The sequence below is a fragment of the Salvelinus sp. IW2-2015 genome, linkage group LG2 (assembly GCF_002910315.2).
Source record: "Salvelinus sp. IW2-2015 linkage group LG2, ASM291031v2, whole genome shotgun sequence".
Lineage (NCBI taxonomy): Eukaryota > Metazoa > Chordata > Actinopteri > Salmoniformes > Salmonidae > Salvelinus > Salvelinus sp. IW2-2015.
This window is the reverse complement of record NC_036839.1, coordinates 20,559,968-20,577,892: the sequence shown is the minus strand read 5'-3', so window position 1 is coordinate 20,577,892 and position 17,925 is coordinate 20,559,968. Positions and strand designations below refer to the sequence as shown.

At 43.5% G+C, this 17,925-nt stretch overlaps 1 protein-coding gene across 3 annotated transcripts in view; it reads right to left on the bottom strand.

Annotated features, from left to right (window-relative positions):
• The window catches only part of ptpn4a (protein tyrosine phosphatase non-receptor type 4a), a 104,411-nt gene that overhangs the window by 21,745 nt on the left and 64,741 nt on the right, over nt 1-17,925 (bottom strand). For 2 of the 3 annotated variants that reach the window (XM_024005560.2, XM_070447826.1), the window contains 10 exons: nt 14,078-14,236; nt 9,369-9,525; nt 4,095-4,178; nt 3,751-3,807; nt 2,867-3,023; nt 2,368-2,534; nt 841-931; nt 665-726; nt 291-437; nt 5-133 (listed from right to left, as the gene is read on the bottom strand). In XM_024005560.2, coding sequence (XP_023861328.1) covers nt 5-133; nt 291-437; nt 665-726; nt 841-931; nt 2,368-2,534; nt 2,867-3,023; nt 3,751-3,807; nt 4,095-4,178; nt 9,369-9,525; nt 14,078-14,236 — 1,210 coding nt within the window. The remainder of the gene's footprint in view (nt 1-4; nt 134-290; nt 438-664; nt 727-840; nt 932-2,367; nt 2,535-2,866; nt 3,024-3,750; nt 3,808-4,094; nt 4,179-9,368; nt 9,526-14,077; nt 14,237-17,925) is intronic. The other variant, XM_024005566.2, reaches the window with a different exon arrangement.

The following is a 17,925-nucleotide window of genomic DNA, read 5'->3' as shown; positions in this document are numbered from 1 at the left end:
TTACCTCGAAGTGTGTGAGGGTCATGTCTCGGACCAGGAAAGCAGAGTTGCCCTCCTCAGTGAGACAGGCCACCTGGAAGTGGCCGTACGTGGCAGTGCTGTCAGTGTTGGGCCAGTACTGATGACACTTCACCTGTTGGTATAGAGCAACATAAGCCTTTAGCTTCAGCTTAGGAGCCTCAGCCATGGGAGAAAAGAGGATAAATACATACGTCTTTACCCAAAAATATAATCAAACAAACGGAGACACAGCTGTCTCTCGATCGCAAAGTTGATTGTATGACACGTACCCGTCCCCTCTCCACCTGAGTGGTGAGCATGACCACCACGGAGGAGCCTTGCTCCCAAGTCATCTGCCAGAAGTCTGGGCAAGTGTTGGGCAGCGGGCCCTGGCACGCAATGTACCGGTTGATCAGGCTAGACGCCGGGATCTCCATCTACAGTACAGAGAGGAGTAGAGAAGAATAAGACCTGTGTGTATGGGTGTATGTTGGGTGAGTGTTCTGTGGTGTGTGTTGCTGTGTGTTAATAAATCCAAGAGTGTGTGGGGTTTCAGTCTTTGGAGTGGAGACTACACCATCTTGGCCAATAGAAAGCCTATTATAGACCTGCTGAACAAAAACGCCACGYTTGGTGTGGGTGGACTGAGGCGAACAGCACTCACGTTGATGTAATTTGCATTAATGTAGTCATCTGTGCTTTTCAGAATGACCCGCGTTGCGTCGTCTATAAACAGAAGAGGGGAGAGAGAAAGAAGGAGTGGAGTGTGAAATGGTGGGTTAACAGTCTTAACACAGATTAACTAAGAAAAGTAGAGTGAACTGTGTGTTTGATACTCACAAGGTGAGATGTCTCTGTAGCGGTTTTTGGAAATGTTCTGAGGTAATTTGGCACACAACATTGTCATTCCAGGCCTCTTCCGGTAAAGTTGCTGTGAGAAAAGAATAAGTGTAAAGAAAATATATGATCATATATATATATTTTTTTTTAATCATGATCTCGGGAAGGTGGTGGGGCAAAGGGAAGTCCAACCAGTCCTGGCAAAAGTGGAGGCCATCAAATCTTCCAGTGCCAGCTTCTCACCAGGAACTGCACCGATTCTTGGGAATGGCAGTCTACTACCGGGCTTTTTTAAATGTTGTTACAGGCTTTGGCTTTCCTATTTCCTATTTCGTGGTTGGACGTTACCACGTGGGACGCACCTATTGGTGTCACCTCATTAGTCAGTATGTTACACCTGTGCTGGTTTGTCATCTTGTTAGTGGGAAAGTGTTTCACCTGTGCTGGAGCAGGTGATATTTAAGAGTGGCTGGCCCAGTGCACCAATTGTCTTGAGAGATGTGGAGGGTTAACACCTTTAGTTGTCTTTTAGGTCCCAATTGTTGTTGCTTGTCAACTTTCAGTGAACACCCCATGAGTGTCTCTCAGAACCTATCCTAAAACCCACCTGTTTTGTTATGGCTGTTATCAGTGACTCTTTGTTAGTTCCCTTTTTTGTTTGAGCTTCCATTTTTGTTTTTCTTGCATGGGAACATAACAAAATTGATCATGTTGTGAGATGGAAGTTACTTTCTGTTGGTTGTGAGCGAACTTGTCCAACAAAAATGGTCTGAGAATGTTTGCTATGTCTTATAGGCCCACATCTTTGGATAAGCTGCTTCCACCTGCTGTGTGTGGAATTCATAAGATGCTGCTAATCTTTCAAATGAACATACATTGATACATTGTATGTGAAGTGCAATAGCAGATAAAACAAAAATATTAGTATAAACCCACACACATTGTCTCAGTGCATGCCGGTATATTCGGTCTGTGTGTGTGTGTGTGTGCATTTCCCTTATTCTAGTGTAATAACACAACAGGCCAGAGAAACAGGAAGCTGTTAAGTGTGCCTGATGAAAGACAGGTAGTTATCGGAATGCGGAAAATAAATTATACGACTGGTGTTCCTCACCACATTAAACGAGCAGTCGACGCATCATTGAATTAGCATTTTGTTTTAAAGTAAACTACTTCACTTGGCGATTATTCCTCACAGTAATAGCATAAGTCATTTTCTTCTGTGCCATGAAATAAAGTAAAACATCAATAAAGTTGATATTGTAAAACTTGTTTAACAGTCAAATGCTGAATTTCCCTCCAGAAAGTGGTAACCTCCCTTGTGCCCTGGAGGTCAAAAAAATTGAGCAGAAACTAGGGGGAGCTATTGCTCTCATCACACATCCAGTCACCTCAGAAAGACAAAAGAGCAGTGAACAAGACCAACATGAATCGAGGTGCAACCAAAAATCACAATAATATTAGGAAAAATTGATGCGAGTATTGCTGACAAAAGCTTTTACATTTGTAGGTGAGGGGAGGACTCACATCAAACTGGGTGAGTACTCCCCCGCTGATCAGACCCTCCTTCAGGGTGTTAATGGAATCCCTCCAGGCATCCTGGTCCAGCTGAGAGGGGTCCTGGGGAGACTTCTCTGGGATGTACTGAAAGTCTGGCTCAGTCTCCTGCTTCTCCTCCACCACGTCATAGATGGCTGGGGACATAGGGAAGCYACACGGTTAGTTTAGAACAGTGTCAAGAGAAGAACGGCATCCTATATTATTAATGTACAAGTCTAAGGCTCTGCTCAGTTTTAATATTCACACCAGCAAACCACGTAATAAGCAATTTATAAGGTATGCATTTTTCTAATTGGAAATCTATAGTGTTGTTATTGGAAGGTAGCCTAACTTTTGTTTGGTGTCACCTGTTCTTCAAACCTGTACTGGGATGATTTGACCTGTTTTAACCTGAGCATTGTAATAATAAACCCAAGGAGATGACTTAGTAATGTAAGTGTAAACATTTAACAAAACCTCTCCTCACCATTGGGCCTGACCAATAGGATGAGCTCTCCTGAGTGGCTCTCACAGCTGGCTTTGATGAACATGACCACCTGGTCGTGAGTGTGCTCTGAGATATCACGACCGTTGATCAAAACCACCTGGTCACCTTCGTTCAGACGAGGGACACACAGGTCAGCCTGTAGAGGGTTGGAGAAGAATGCAATCAGAACACAGTTGGGTCAAGTGGTTAGACTGATACTGGGGAGGATAGACTACAATACTAGGCCTGCATTCATAGAGTAAGTGTCTCAGAGTACTGAGTACTGATCAAGGATCAGGTTTGCCCTGTCCATATCATCCTTCATTATGATCTAAAAGTCCAAACGGATCCTGTATCAGCAGTCCTACTCTGTCTCTGTGACCCTTTGTGAATATGGGCCCCGTAGCAATAGCTTGTGGTAAATTACAACAAAGAGGACTAACTGTTGTTGGTTCACTTTGACTTCATCACCAGAGTAACATCCTGAAGCCTTGTTAGCGGAGCTGTGAATGGACTGCTGCTAAGTGACGTCAAATCAGACCAGTTAATTTACTGAGCTACAGCACAAGTGTGAGTTTACTGTACGACTGGCTCTTCTTACTCCAAACAATGGAACGTTTCATATGCTGTGTGTGAGAGTCAGAATGAGAGTGAGTGGGGGAAGAGAGAGCGAGAGGGAGTAGAAAMAAATAGCAAGAGAGTGAGACGAGGGGTAGATATACAGAGAGCGAGAAATGGAGAAAGAAATGTGAGAAATTCAGTGTGAGTGAGAGGGCGGAAGTGATAGAACAAGTGAGAGGTTGTTTGATTATCTCAGAGAGGACAACATGAGTATGTGTACTGTAAATATATGGGGTGTTGCTAGTGATGGGTGGTTAACATACGGATGTCCCAGGGGCCACACGAGACACAATGACAGGCATCTTCTGATCAGCTCCACCCTAAAACCAAGGTAATGGAGAGAGGTAAATAATCTGCCTATTATCCGGAGTGATTTACAGGAGCAATTTGGGTTCAGTGTATTGCTCAAGAGCACAACAGATTTTTCACCTAGTCGGCTCGGGGATTCGAACCAGCAACCTTAAGGTTACTGGCCAAACACTCTTAAACGCTAAGCTACCTGCCGCCCTATATAGGATCAGTATTAGTAGGGCCAGGAGATTACCCTCTGGGCGCATGTTACGGCATATAATTATATAAGGGCATCTACTGTAGGCAGAGGTCTCACCTTGACATTGAAGCCAAATCGTCCACTATCATCCGGCCTCATCTTGAGCAAAACCAGATTGTCGTGAGAGACAACACCGTTCAGCTGTAGAGGAAGAGACAGAYATGCGTTAATACATGTCTACATTGGAAAGGCTATCACAGCCTAGAGAGCTTCTGAAGGGCCTAGAGTTCWTAGAAAACCTAGAGGTCAAGAAAACCTCCTGGTCATAGTTTTAAATCATTTCCGTACAACTGAATTAACCCATTGTGGAACATCATGAAAACCATGAAGCGTAAAAGTGGCAGACAGTCAGGGTGGTTCATAGGCTTACACCCCAAAAGTCTACAGCCCAASAGCCTGTTTTAGCATGGGTAGCACCATTGAGGACTATCACCATTTTGAAGTAGTCAAGTGGGTTGGAATTGCTATGGGTTAAGGATCACATAATGATGAGACATATATCTACAGTTAACTGCCAAATAATAGAAAATAATGAAATATACAAAGTATATTGAAAGCAGGTGCTTCCCCACAGGTGTGGTTCCTGAGTTAATTAAGCAATTAACATTACATCATGCTTAGGGTCATGAAAAAAAAGTGGTGGGCAGACCATTATTTTGTCTACCATGGCAACGCCCCCATAGGATGAAAATGCCCACATCCAGAGGGAACGAGTGGTAGTGCTGAGCGATTAGTGCTTTTGTAAGGTTGGCTTGGTTTCGGTTCGATAATTTAAAAAAATAATCACGGGTTTCGATTTTGGTTTTGATATTACATACAGTGCATTCGGAAAGTATTCAGACCCCTTGACTTTTTCAAAATGTTGTTACATTACAGCCTTATTCAAAAATTGATTAAATACACCCCCCCCGCTTCAATCTACACACAATACCCCATAAAGACAAAGCAAATATAGGTTTGGAAAGTTTTGCAAATATATAAATAATAATAATTAAATATCACATTTACATAAGTATTCAGACTCTTTACTCAGTACTTTGTTTAAACACCTTTGGCAGCAATTACAGCCTCGAGTATTCTTTGGTATGTGTTACGAACCTCTTTGGCCCTGCAGTCTAGGGGGGATGGAAACGAGACCCGTAACATATCTCATGCAAATCATAACAGTGAATAGGAACAGTGAGAACTAAAAACAACAGACAACATAAATCTACCGTCAAACACTTAAGGTTTATTGTTCAAACACATGGTAAATGGAGGGGGGGGGGGGCTGAGCTGGACCCAAGGAAAGAAATAAGAAATATCCAAAAAACCCTAAGCTAGTCTTACTTGCTTAAATAACCGCTAGCTAACTAACCAATAAAATACAGTGGGTGGTCCACCCAGTTCTAACTAGGGTTCTTAGACAAAGTTTTCCTACGGGTAATGTATGCCCATGGGCAACTTGGCTTTGTACCACCTTTTCCCACCAARAAACAAACAGTCATACACCATAACAATACATACTCACATAATAATGTACAAATGTGACATGTAGGTACAAAAACAAAAGAGAGGTAACTGCAGAGATAACTGATTGGGATCCTTTTAAACCAAGGGAAAGGGGATGTGAATGGGTAAGGGAAAAGGAGCAGGTGTGTCTTCTGATTGGCGACTGATTGGTGACTGATGAGTGACACCTGTGACTAGGGCAGAAGGAAAGAAAATACACACAGGATACCTGTATCCGTAACAGTATGACACTACAAGCTTGTGGCACATCTGTATTTGGGGAGTTTCTCCCATTATTCTCTGCAGATCCTCTCAAGCTCTGTCAGGTTGGATGGGAAGCATCCCTGCACAGCTATTGTCTGGTCTCTCCAAAGATGTTCGATCGGGTTCAAGTCCGAGCTCTGGCTGGGCCACACAAGGACATTGAGACTTGTCCCGAAGCCACTCCTGCATTGTCTTGGCTGTCTGCTTAGGGTTGTTGTCCTGTTGGAAGGTAAACCTTCGCCCAAGTCTGAAGTCCTGAGCACTCTGGAGCAGGTTTTTAATCAAGGATCTCTGTGTACTTTACTCAGTTCATCTTTCCCTTGATCCTGACTAGTCTCCCAGTCCCTGCCACTGAAAAACATCCCACAGCATGATGCTGCCACCACCATGCTTCACCGTAGAAATGGTGCCATGTTTCCTCCAGAAATAATACTTGGCATTCAGGTCAAAGAGTTCAATCTTGGTTTCATCAGACCAGATAATCTTGTTTCTCATGTTCTGAGAGTCTGTAGGTGCCTTTTAACAATCTCCAAGCAGGCTGTCATGTACCTTTAACTGAGGAGTGGCTTCCATTTGGCCAATCTACCATAAATGRCTGATTGGTGGAGTGCTGCAGAGATGGTTGTCCTTCTTGAAGGTTCTCATATCRCCACAGAGGAACTATAGAGCTCTYTCAGAGTGACCTTCGGGTTCTTGGTCACCTCCCTCACCAAGTCCCTTCTGCTTTGATTGKTCAGTTTGGCCAGGCGGCCAGCTCTAGGACGAGTCTTGGTGGCTCCAAACTTCTTCCATTTAAGAATGATGGAGGCCACTGTGTTCTTGGGCACCTTCAATGCTGAAGAKATMTTTTGGTAACCTTCCCCAGATCTGTGCCTCGACACAATTCTGTCTCGTAGCTCTATGGACAAATCCTTCGACCTCATAGCTTGGTTTTTGCTCTGACATGCACTATCAACTGTGGGACCTTATATAGACCGGTATGTGACTTTCCAAATCATGTCCAATAWATTGAATTTACCACAGGTGGACTCCAATCAAGTTGTACAAACATTTCAAGGATGATCAATGGAAACAGGATGCACCTGAGCAAAATTTCAAGTCTCAGCAAATAGTCTGAATACTTATGTAAATAAGGTTTCTGTTTTTAATTTATTATAAATTTGCAAACATCTCAAAAAATATGTTTTCKCTTTGTCATGCAAACAAGCCATTTGCCACACATGCCTGCCATCATTCACTTTGAACTGTACTGTGTGTTTACAGGCAGCTGCAACAGGGTGACTTTAGATCATTACAACACATTCGCCAAAATCCAGAAAATACACCTGAATTGATTTCTGCAAATATGTAAAACACCACYGTAGTCCTCTTACATTTGGGAACTTTACAATCCTATTGATCAAACAACCATGAGAAGGTAGGCTCTCTCCCTCAGTTATGAACATCAACAAGAAAAAAACGAATGCTAGCCAGAGCAAGARGAGCTAAAATATAACAGAGGAACATTAGATAAAATCTCTCAATTTCACTGATAAACAATGGGGAATTGTAGTCCACTCGTTCTTCTGCAGCTTGCCTGCCTGGCTAAAGTTGGCTAGCTTGCGATAACTACTTCCAGATACAAATTATAGAACACCTCACTGACCATTTTACTCGCCCTAGCAGAGCTGGTTAYCTAGGCTGTTTACATGTTATCTAGAGCGTTTGTGACTAACAAATAATTGTATTACCTACGTTTACWGACACCGGTCATATTCAGCGGGTGTTGCGCATTTGTAAATTCATCAGTTATTCTGTGCTCTGGGACACTAAAGACTACAGTGCTCTGAAATCGGAGTAGATAGCATATCTCTTGCGTTCGCAAATTCACTCTAACTGGATAACAGTCGTTCAAGTTCTTGCTAGCTAACCAAATGGCACSTGCTGGGTATAGCCACCAAAAAAACGATATCGGGGAAAAGTCATTCACTCACCACTCCAGGCAGCAGCTCTATAGAGATGACTGGGAATTAAATAAAAAAGTCATCAAATAAAACAAGTATTTTATTAAAGTGTAAAAGTCATGTGAATAAATGGTCAAGTGATGAGCAGTAATAGGCAGTCACTACCATCATGGGACTTTTAGCTAGCTAGCTAATGTTACTGTGTTTTTTGCTTGCTACATAAATAGATACGCTAGCCTATTAGCCATGTTATGACRGACTGGTGATCATTGCGCTTACTAGTTTGATTGTGTTGACATTCCCAGCCTTAGTTACATTCGTCTGTTTCTGTCCAAAATATTAAGTAATTGAAACTGAAAAAGTGCATCCCGAATGGAGGCAGCAAACAATGCACTAGGCCATGTGATTTACAACCTGATAGCAATTTTTTTGGGGACTACCAATATTAATTATGCATTGAACTGCATTCCATCTATTCTGCCAGCAATGCCTTCGTGTGCATCATGGAACATTGAGTCAAATAAAWCCTATTTTAAAAACCTCATAAAAAGCTGGTTTTGTAGCACAAACTGGGAATTTTATATTTTTGACTTGATATTATGATTGGCTGTTTTATATCTGCAAAATAGTTCAACGCTGTCAGTTCCACTTTAAAAGCACTGGTTTAATGCTGGAACACTGAATAAAACAATTACTAAAAGTCCCATGATAGTGACGGCCTATTACTGCTCATCACTTAACCATCATTTATTTACATGACTTTTACACTTTAATAAAATACTTGTTTTATTTGATGACTTTTTTATTTAATTCCCAGTCATCTCCATAGAGCTGCTGCCTATGCTGTCTGACAAAATCACTATTTTAGTAGTTCTTCAAAGTAAATAAGGCATACTTATGACTGCTGAATACCAACAATCAAATCAATTAGATCATGTACTTTCAACCTCAAAGCAACTGCTTTCTATCCCTCTCGATCAAGCGTTCTCTCGTCTCTCTTTCTGCTCCGCACAGACCAGACAAGTTTAAGCAGGCTCGCAATGGATCATGGTCATTATAGTTAATTACCAAGTTTTCTGCACAAAACTGTTGAATATTGGCTTGTTGGAATTCCCAACTACATCGCACAGTTCAGGCTTCATACGACTTATCTCCACAGAAACTGCACATCGAGCTCACAGATAAAAATCTAACGAAATGGAATTCAAATAATTGAACAGACGTTGGTCAATTAGTTGTTTWAAAAAAATAACGTTGGTTAATACGTTTTTTTAAATTATCACTCGGTACTAACGAGTGGTCACTGAATGGTTTGATGAGCATGAAAACGATGTAAACCGGAAATCCATGGCTCTCTCAGTCACCAGATCTCAACCCAATTGAACACRTATGGGAGACTCTGGAGCAGCGCCTGAGACAACGTTTTCCACCACCATCAACAACACACAAAATTATGGAATTTRTTGMGGAAGGGTGTTGCATTCCTCCAAGAGAGTTCCAGACACTTGTGGAATCTATGCCAAGGTGCATTGAAGCTGTTCTGGCTCATGGTGTCCAACGCCCTATTAGGACACTTCATGTTGGCGTTTCCTTTATTTTGTCAGTTACCTGTAAGTCTATGGGGTGGTCTTACCGTGGATTTGTCAGTTGCCATGGGGATGTCATACATCTCATTGATGTGGTTGTCTAGGAGACTCTGCTGGGAGTGGTCCTGGATGATCTGGCTCAGGTTCTTCCTGGACTGTTTGGGAGGCAGGGCCGGGGGCTGACCATCTACTGTCTCTGGGGATCTGTAGAGAGAGACAGTGTTAGCTAATGGRACCGTACATTCTGTCTGTCAGTCAGTGAAGTCCTTGATCCTTTTTCAAGATAAGACACGTTCCATTTCCTAAAATCCAACAGAACTCAGTAAACCATTGAGCGAATCAGAGTTTTTGGTTTAGCTGAGACTCCAGTTGCTCCTGTGGCCATTGGCCAATAGCAAAGCAGAGCTGCTACAGTACATTCTCCAACAGGGAGACACAGTGGGTGTGTGTTATTCTGTGTACCCAGAGTCATACATGCACACATACAGTTGAAGACAGAAGTTTACATACACTTAGGTTGGAGTCATTAAAACTCGTTTTCAACCACTCCACAAATTTCTTGTTAACAAACTACAGTTTTGGCAAGTCGGTTAGGACATCTACTTTGTGCATGACACAAATAATTTTACCAACAATTTTTTACAGACATATTATTTCACTGTATCACAATTCCAGTGGGCCAGAAGTTTACATACACTAAGTTGACTGTGTTTTTAAACATCTTAGAAATGTCCAAAAAATGATGTCATGGCTTTAGAAGCTTCTGATAGGCTAATTGACATCATTTGAGTCAATTGGAGGTGTACCTGTGGATGTATTTCAAGGTCTACCTTCAAACTCACTGCCTCTTTGCTTGACATCATGGGAAAATCAAAATAAATCAGCCAAAACCATCAGATTTTTTTTTTGTAGACCTCCACAAGTCTGATGAACATCCTGGGAGCAATTTCCAAACGCCTGAAGGTACCACGTTCATCTGTACAAACAAATAGTACGCAAGTATAAACACCATGGACCACGCAGCCGTCATCCACTGCTCAGGAAGGAGACGCGTTCTGTCTCCTAGAGAGAACGTCTATTGAGGGAGAAAGTGCAAATCAATCACAGAACAGCAGCAAAGGACCTTGTGAAGATGCTGGAGGAAACAGGTACAAAAGCATCTATATCCACAGTAAAACAAGTCCTATATTGAATAACTGAAACGCCGCAAAGCAAGGAAGAAGCCACTGCTCCAAAACCACCATAAAAAATCCAGACTACAGTTTGCAATTGCACATGGGGACAAAGATCGTACTTTTTGGAGAAATGTCCTCTGGTCTGATGAAACAAAAATATAACTGTTTGGCCATAATGACCATCGTTATGTTTGGAGAAAAAGGGGGAGGCTTGCAAGCCAAGAACACCATCCCAACCGTGAAGCACGGGGGTGCAGCATCATGTTGTAGGGTGCTATGCTGCAGGATTGATTGGTGCACTTCACAAAATAGATGGCATCATGAGGTAGGAAAATATAATGTGGATATATTGAAGCGCAACAGTCAGGAAGTTAAAGCTTGGTCGCAAATGGGTCTTCCCAAATGAACAATGACCCCAAGCATACTTCCAAAAGTTTGGCAAAATGACTTAAGGACAACAAAGTCAAGGTATTGGAGTGGTCGTCACAAAGCCCTGACCTCATCCTATAGAAATGTGAGGGAGAACTGAAAAAGTGTGTGCGAGCAAGGAGGCCTACAAACCTGACTCAGTTACACCAGCTTGTCAGGGGAATGGGCCAAAATTCACCCAACTTATTGTAGGAAGCTGTGGAAGGCTACCCAAAAGTTTGACCCAATTAACACAATTGAAAGGCAATGCTACCAAATACTAATTGAGTGTAAGTAAACTTCTGACCCACTGGGAATGTGATGAAGAAATAAAAGCTGAAATAAATCAGTCTCTAATATTATTTCACATTCTTTTAAATAAAGTGGTGACCCTATCTGACCTAAGACAGGGAATTTTTACTAGGATTAAATGTCAGGAATTGTGAAAAACGGAGTTTAAATGTATTTGGCTAAGGTGTATGTAAACTTCTGACTTCAACTGTACACACACAGCGTTGGTCCAATGCGGTTTCTGTCCGCCACTTTCTCTATAGTTGTTGCTAAGTGATAATTGCCGCTTCCACGTTGTGGTGTTTATTTCTGKTAGTTTTCAAAACCTATGAAGATGTCCATTGAATGCAGACATGCAATTTGTTGACACCACAACACAGTACAGACTAGGATACACATTATCKCAAAAGCGMCGCGATAAAAATGTCTTAAATACGCTGCTATGTTGTGCTTGTTTAAAGCGGGTAAGTACAGAATTTCACCACGAACATTTAAAGAGTAAAGCCTCCGACATGGCAGCCGTGCTAAAACCTGGCTGAACTCTATATACATTATATGGCTCTTTGTGTACCTAACCCACCTAGTCACAGTGGGGGTGTGTGATAGTGTACCTAACCATCCTAGTCATTCAACCACAGAATTCACAGGAGGCCCAGGGGGAGTAGAGGCCAGTCATGGCCAGTTCACAGCACATTGTCTTTGTTTAGCGTCCTGTATGCCGGGCTGGTGTCACAACACAGGAGACACTGGCCTGGTCCGGAGGGGGACCCTGCAGGAAGGACAGACAGGCCTCTCCAACATAAACAGACACTATGCTGACATCAGCCACAGGGCTGGGGGGAGGGAGAGACGGGCAGGACTACTGCTCACTGACCACAGGAAGACGCAACGTAACACACTTTATCAAATACTAGTTTACTAGTTTAAGCTTGGTCTGAAATGCTGGAGAGTTGGCTTTACAAAAACAGATTGGTGTATTCCACTAATTACATCAAGACAATAAGATATAACGTACTACAATTGCGGTCCTTTTTCACAATGACTGTAAAGTCAGGGAAAGTTCAATATTCTCTTTATTCTTCAAAGTACAGTCTAGGGTCAGCCGCCTTTCAAGTGACAGTGTAGTGGGATGTTTTCCTGGTTTACAGATCAGGTTGTAGAGGGGGAGGTATTACATGACCTGGTTGCTATGCTTTGGTTTCAACCGCCTGAAACCTTATCCTCACTGAGCGAAGGCTACGTGACAGGGAATATGGTTGTTTTTATGTTTATTTTTGAGAGAGCAGAAGAGAGAATCTATGTGCGTGTGTGTCACTGGATATAGCAATGATGTGTGATTTCTCAGGAATAGTGAGCAGGTGGTTATGTCATCTTCTGGGTCAGTGACAAAAGAGATGAGCAAATGGCTTGGCACGGAATGTGGGTGCGTGCAAGTGTGCATGTACGCGTGTGCCTGTGTGTGTGGGAATGCAGAAGTGAAATGAGAGCGAAATAGGGYGGGAAAGTATATATGGTGAGTGTAGGCATGTTTGTGTGCATATGCATAGCTTAAATAGGGATTATGTACGTGTCAGAACTATTCCCTCCATTCCCAGTACAGGTGCAGTATSTGTACTAATGCTGGTGACATAGTTCTTGGTAAGATAACACAGCAGAACATATAAAAACCATTCCTGCTCTAAGACAAGACAGTAACATATGGAGAGACTCGGACAGAGAGGCTATTAATCGTCCTCCACTCCTAGTGGCACTTACCCAATCTAGCCTAATAATAAACAGTTACTGGAACTCTGAAAGGCATCTCGAAGAACATAACAGCCAAAGGAACTGGAGTACAGGGTTGGTTGAGGTTGGGATGACGGGCAGAGGGACGACAGAGGGTGGGAGCGGGACAGGGTGAGGCCAGAGCTGGGTTTACAAGTTGAACATAGCCCCAATCATCAGGGCAACCCAACCCTAGTAGCCCAGGGGTTAGGCTACTCTCAGATGTCAGTGAACCACTACTGCATTAACAGAAGCATTAGGACAATTTGACCTAAGAGGGGTATATGGCTCTCAGTCAAAGACACTAGGGGTTAGGCTACTCTCAGATATCAGTGGACCAACACTGCAGTAGACTAGAGCCACGGGCATTTTGACCTAAGAGGGTTATACGGCTCCCAGTCAGACAGGCCAAAGGCATTGTTATTGTTACTAGTACTGTGTTGATCACCCCCCAACCCCCATCCTGCTCCATCCCAGCCCTGCCGAACCCCCTCCATGCCRCCAGAGCTGTAAACACTTCATTTTTTTACAGCCCGCGTTCAAAGTCTCTGTTTCCATTTAAGSCCATTAAATGACATTTGGGAAAGGGTGTGAACTGTAATTGTAAGCCACAGACCACAGGCTAACRGTTAAAAATCAGCTGTTTCAGCAGTCGGAGTAGACAGCATGGCACTGGAACTGTCAAGTCCAATTTAATGTGGCTCCCATAGATTTTTAGACAGCGGCTTTAGTGGGGACGTTAACAGTGGAATCTATGCACTGTCACCAACTTTCATCCTCATTAACAACTATAGTGGTGTTTGTTTGGGAGGGAGCTGGTGAGAGATCTTCCATTATAATGTTTGACAGTCATTCTCTGAGCACGAACATATTGTTTCAGTGTAGGCCTAGTCTCTTGTACTGGGCTATAACTAGGGGCCAGAGTTGTTCCTGGTCAGATCATGCAGTCATGTCAACAGGYCTACTCCTAACCACCACCTCTCTCATCTTCCTCACTACTGCAGTGTGTCCAGTGTCCACAAGGGGTCAGACTTACGAGTGGAGTCCAGTCTGATGCAGTTGCCTTGAGTGGATGAGGCTGACTCGTGATTGGGGTGAGAGTGTGGCAGCAGACTTACGGGGTAGAGTCGAGGCTGATGGAGTTGGCCTGGGTAGAGGACGCGGATTTGTGATTGGAGAAGACAGGGAGGCTGGGCGAGGCGTGAATCACATGGTCCACCAGGTGCCCAACCGACGACGGCCGCATCCTCGTCCCTTCCTGTACGAACGAGTTCCGGCTGCACGCATACACACAAATCGGTGGTTAGGAGGATTGTGTGTGTAATCAAAGCAAATGAATGTACGCTATCCACAGTTGGAAAACTATTTTATTTGGATTCTATGTTTTGTCCAGCTCTCTGAAACATTTGAATGTGTATAATTCCTTTCACTCATGCAATGAAATGTGTCAGTACCATTACCGAAGGTATTGGAACTGGAATTCCCTCACAATGTACAGCGCATTCGGGAAGTATTCAGTCCCCTCGACTTTATCCGCATTACGTGTTACAGCCTTATTCTAAAATGGATTAAATCCCCTCAATCTACACACAATACCCCACAATGACAAAGCAAAACCAGGTTTTTGCAAATGTATTCAAAATAAAAAAAATCACATTTACCCAAGTATTCAGACCCTTTACTTAATACTTRGTTGAAGCACCTTTGGCAGATCCTCTCAAGCTCTGTCAGGTTGGATGGGAAGCCACTCCTGCGTTGTCTTGGCTGTGTGCTTAGGGTCGTTGTCCTGTTGGGAGGTGAACCTTCACCCCAGTCTGAGGTCCTGAGCGCTCTGTAGCAGGTTTTCATCAAGGATCTTTCTGTACTTTGCTCTGTTCATCTTTCCCTTGGTCCTGACTAGTCTCCCTGCCACTGAAAAACATCCCCACAGCATGTTGCTGCAACCACGTTTCACCTTAGGGATGGTGCCAGGTTTCTTCCAGACGTGACGCTGAGCATTCAGGCCAAAGAGTTCAATCTTGGTTTCATCAGACCAGATAATCTTGTTTCTCATGGTCTGAGAATCGTTAGGTGCCTTTTGGCATACTCCAAGTGGGCTGTCATGTGCCTTTAACTGAGGAGTGGCTTCTGTCTGGCCACACTACGATAAAAGCCTGATTGGTGGAGTGCTGCAGAGACAGTTGTCCTTCTGGAAGGTTCCCCATCTCCACAGAGGAACTCTGGACCTCTGTCAGAGTGACCATTGGGTTCTTGGTCAACTCCCTGACKAAGGCCCTTRTCCCCTGATTGCTCAGATTGGCCAGGAGGCCAACTCTAGGAAGAGTCTAGGTGGTTCCAAACTTCCATTTAAAAATTATGGAGGCCACTGTGTTCTTGGGGAGTCAATGCTGCAGAAACTTTTTTGTACCCTTTATCAGATCTGTGCCTCAACACAATCCTGTCTCGGAGCTCTAAATCAAATCGTATTGGTCACATACACATGTTATTTCGGGTGTAGCGAAATGCTCCAACAGTGCAGTAGTATATCAATTCAGAACAACACACACAAATCTAAAAGTAAAAGAATGGAATTAAGAAATATATAAAATATTGCCATTGACTAAAATACAGCAGAATCGAATACAGTATATACATATGAGGTGAGTAAAGCAGTATGTAAACATATTAATATTATTTAATTGTTCCCTTAAAGTGGCCAGTGATTCCAACTATGTACAGTTGAAGTCGGAAGTTTACATACACTTAGGTTGGAGCCATTAAAACTTGTTTTCAACCACTCCACAAACGTATTGTTCACAAACTATAGCTTTGGCAAGTCGGTTAGGACATCTACTTTGTGCATGACAAGTGATTTTTCAAACAATTGTTTACAGAGAGATTATTTCACTGTATCACAATTCCAGTGGGTCAGAAGTTTACATACACCAAGTTGACTGTGCCTTTAAACAGCTTGGAAAATTCCAGAAAATGATGTCATGGCTTTAAAAGTTTCTGATAGGCTAATTGACATCATTTGAGTCAATTGGAGGTGTACCTGTATTTCAAGGCCTACCTTCAAACTCACTGCCTCTTTGCTTGACATCATGGGAAAATCAAAAGAAATCAGCCAAGACCAGAAAAAAAATTGTCTGGTTCATCCTTGGGAGCAATTTCCAAAWGCCTGAAGGTACCACGTTCATCTGTACAAACAATAGTACGCAAGTATAAACACCATGGGACCACGCAGCTGTCAAACCGCTCAGGAAGGAGACGCGTTCTGTCTCCTAGAGATGAACGTACCTTGGTGCGAAAAGTGCAAATCAATCCCAGAACAGCAAYGGACCTTGTGAAGATGCTGGAGGAAACAGGTACAAAAGTATCTATATCCACAGTAAAACAAGTCCTAAATTGACATAACCTGAAAGGCCGCTCCACAAGGAAGAAGCAGTTTCGGTACCAGTGGTGATATAGCCCAACAGAATGCTCTCAATTGGGCATCTGTAAAAGTRTGTGAGGGTTTTAGGTGACAAGCCAAATTTCTTCAGCCTCCTGAGGTTGAAGAGGCGCTGTTGCCCATTCACCACACTGTCTGTGTGGGTGGACCATTTCAGATCGGCGTACACATCACTGATGAAGAACTTTAAGCTTTCCACCTTCTCAACTGCGGTCCCGTCGATGTGGATAGGAGTGTGCTCCTTCTGCTGTTTCCTGAAGTCCACAATCAGCTACTTTGGTTTGTTGATGTTGGTTGAGAGGTTATTTTCCTGGCACCACTCTCCCTGGGCACTCACTTCCTCTCTGTAGGCTGTCACGTCATTGTTGGTAATCAGGCCTACTACTGTTGTGTCGTCTGTAAACTTCATGACTGAGTTGGAGGCGTGAGTGGCCACACAGTCATGTGTAAACAAGGAGTACAGGAGGGGGCTGAGCACGCACCATTGTGGAGCCCCTGTGTTGAGGATCAGCGAAGCYGAGGTGCTGTTTCCTACCTTCACCYCCTGGGGGGGCGGCCCATCAGAACYTCCAGGTCGCAGTTGCACAGGGCGGGGTTCAGATCCAGGGCCCCGAGCTTAACYATGAGCTTGGAGGGTACTATGGTGTTGAATGCTGAGCTATAGTCAATGAACAGCATTCCTACATAGGCATTCCTCTCAGATGGGATAGGGCAGTGTGCAGGTGATTGCATCGTCTGTGAATCTATTGGGGTGTCAGGTAAGGTAGAGGTGGATATGATCCTTAACTAYCCCCTCAAAGCACTTCATGATGACAGAAGTGAGTGCTACGGGGTGATAGTAATTTAMTTCCGTTACCTTTGCTTTCATGGGAACAATAGTGGAAATATTGAAGCAAGTGGGGACAGTAGACTGGGARAGGGAGAGATTGAATATSTCCATCAACACTCCAGCCAGCTGATCTGTGCATGCTCTGAGGAAGCGGCTATGGATACCGTCTGYGCCGGCAGCCTTGCGAGGGTTAACACGCTTAAATGTCTTACTCATGTCGGCCAWGGAGAATGAGCCCCCAKGTCGGTGGCACTGTGTTATCCTCAAAGAGGGTGAAGCAAGATGGAAAACCAGCCACGTCGTGGACACCCTTTGTAGTCCGTAATTGTCTGTAGACCCTGCCACATACGTCTCGTGTCGGAGCTGTTGAATTGCGACTCCACTTTGTCTCTGTACTGATGTTTTGCCTGTGATTGATATACGGAGGAAATAACTACACTGTTTGTATTCGGCCATATTCCCAGTCACCTTGCCAATGATGAATGCAGTGGTTCTTGCGCGAATGCTGCKATCTATCCACAGTTTATGGTTTGGGTAGGTTTTAAAAAGTCACATTGGGTACAAAARCTCCTATACACTTCCTGTTGAACCGTAACCGTGTATTCGTCGATGTGTTGGTAGAACGCTGGTAGGCTTTTCCTCAAATTTGCTTTGTTAAAAATCCCCAGCTACAATAAATGCTGCCTCAGGATATGTTGTTTCCA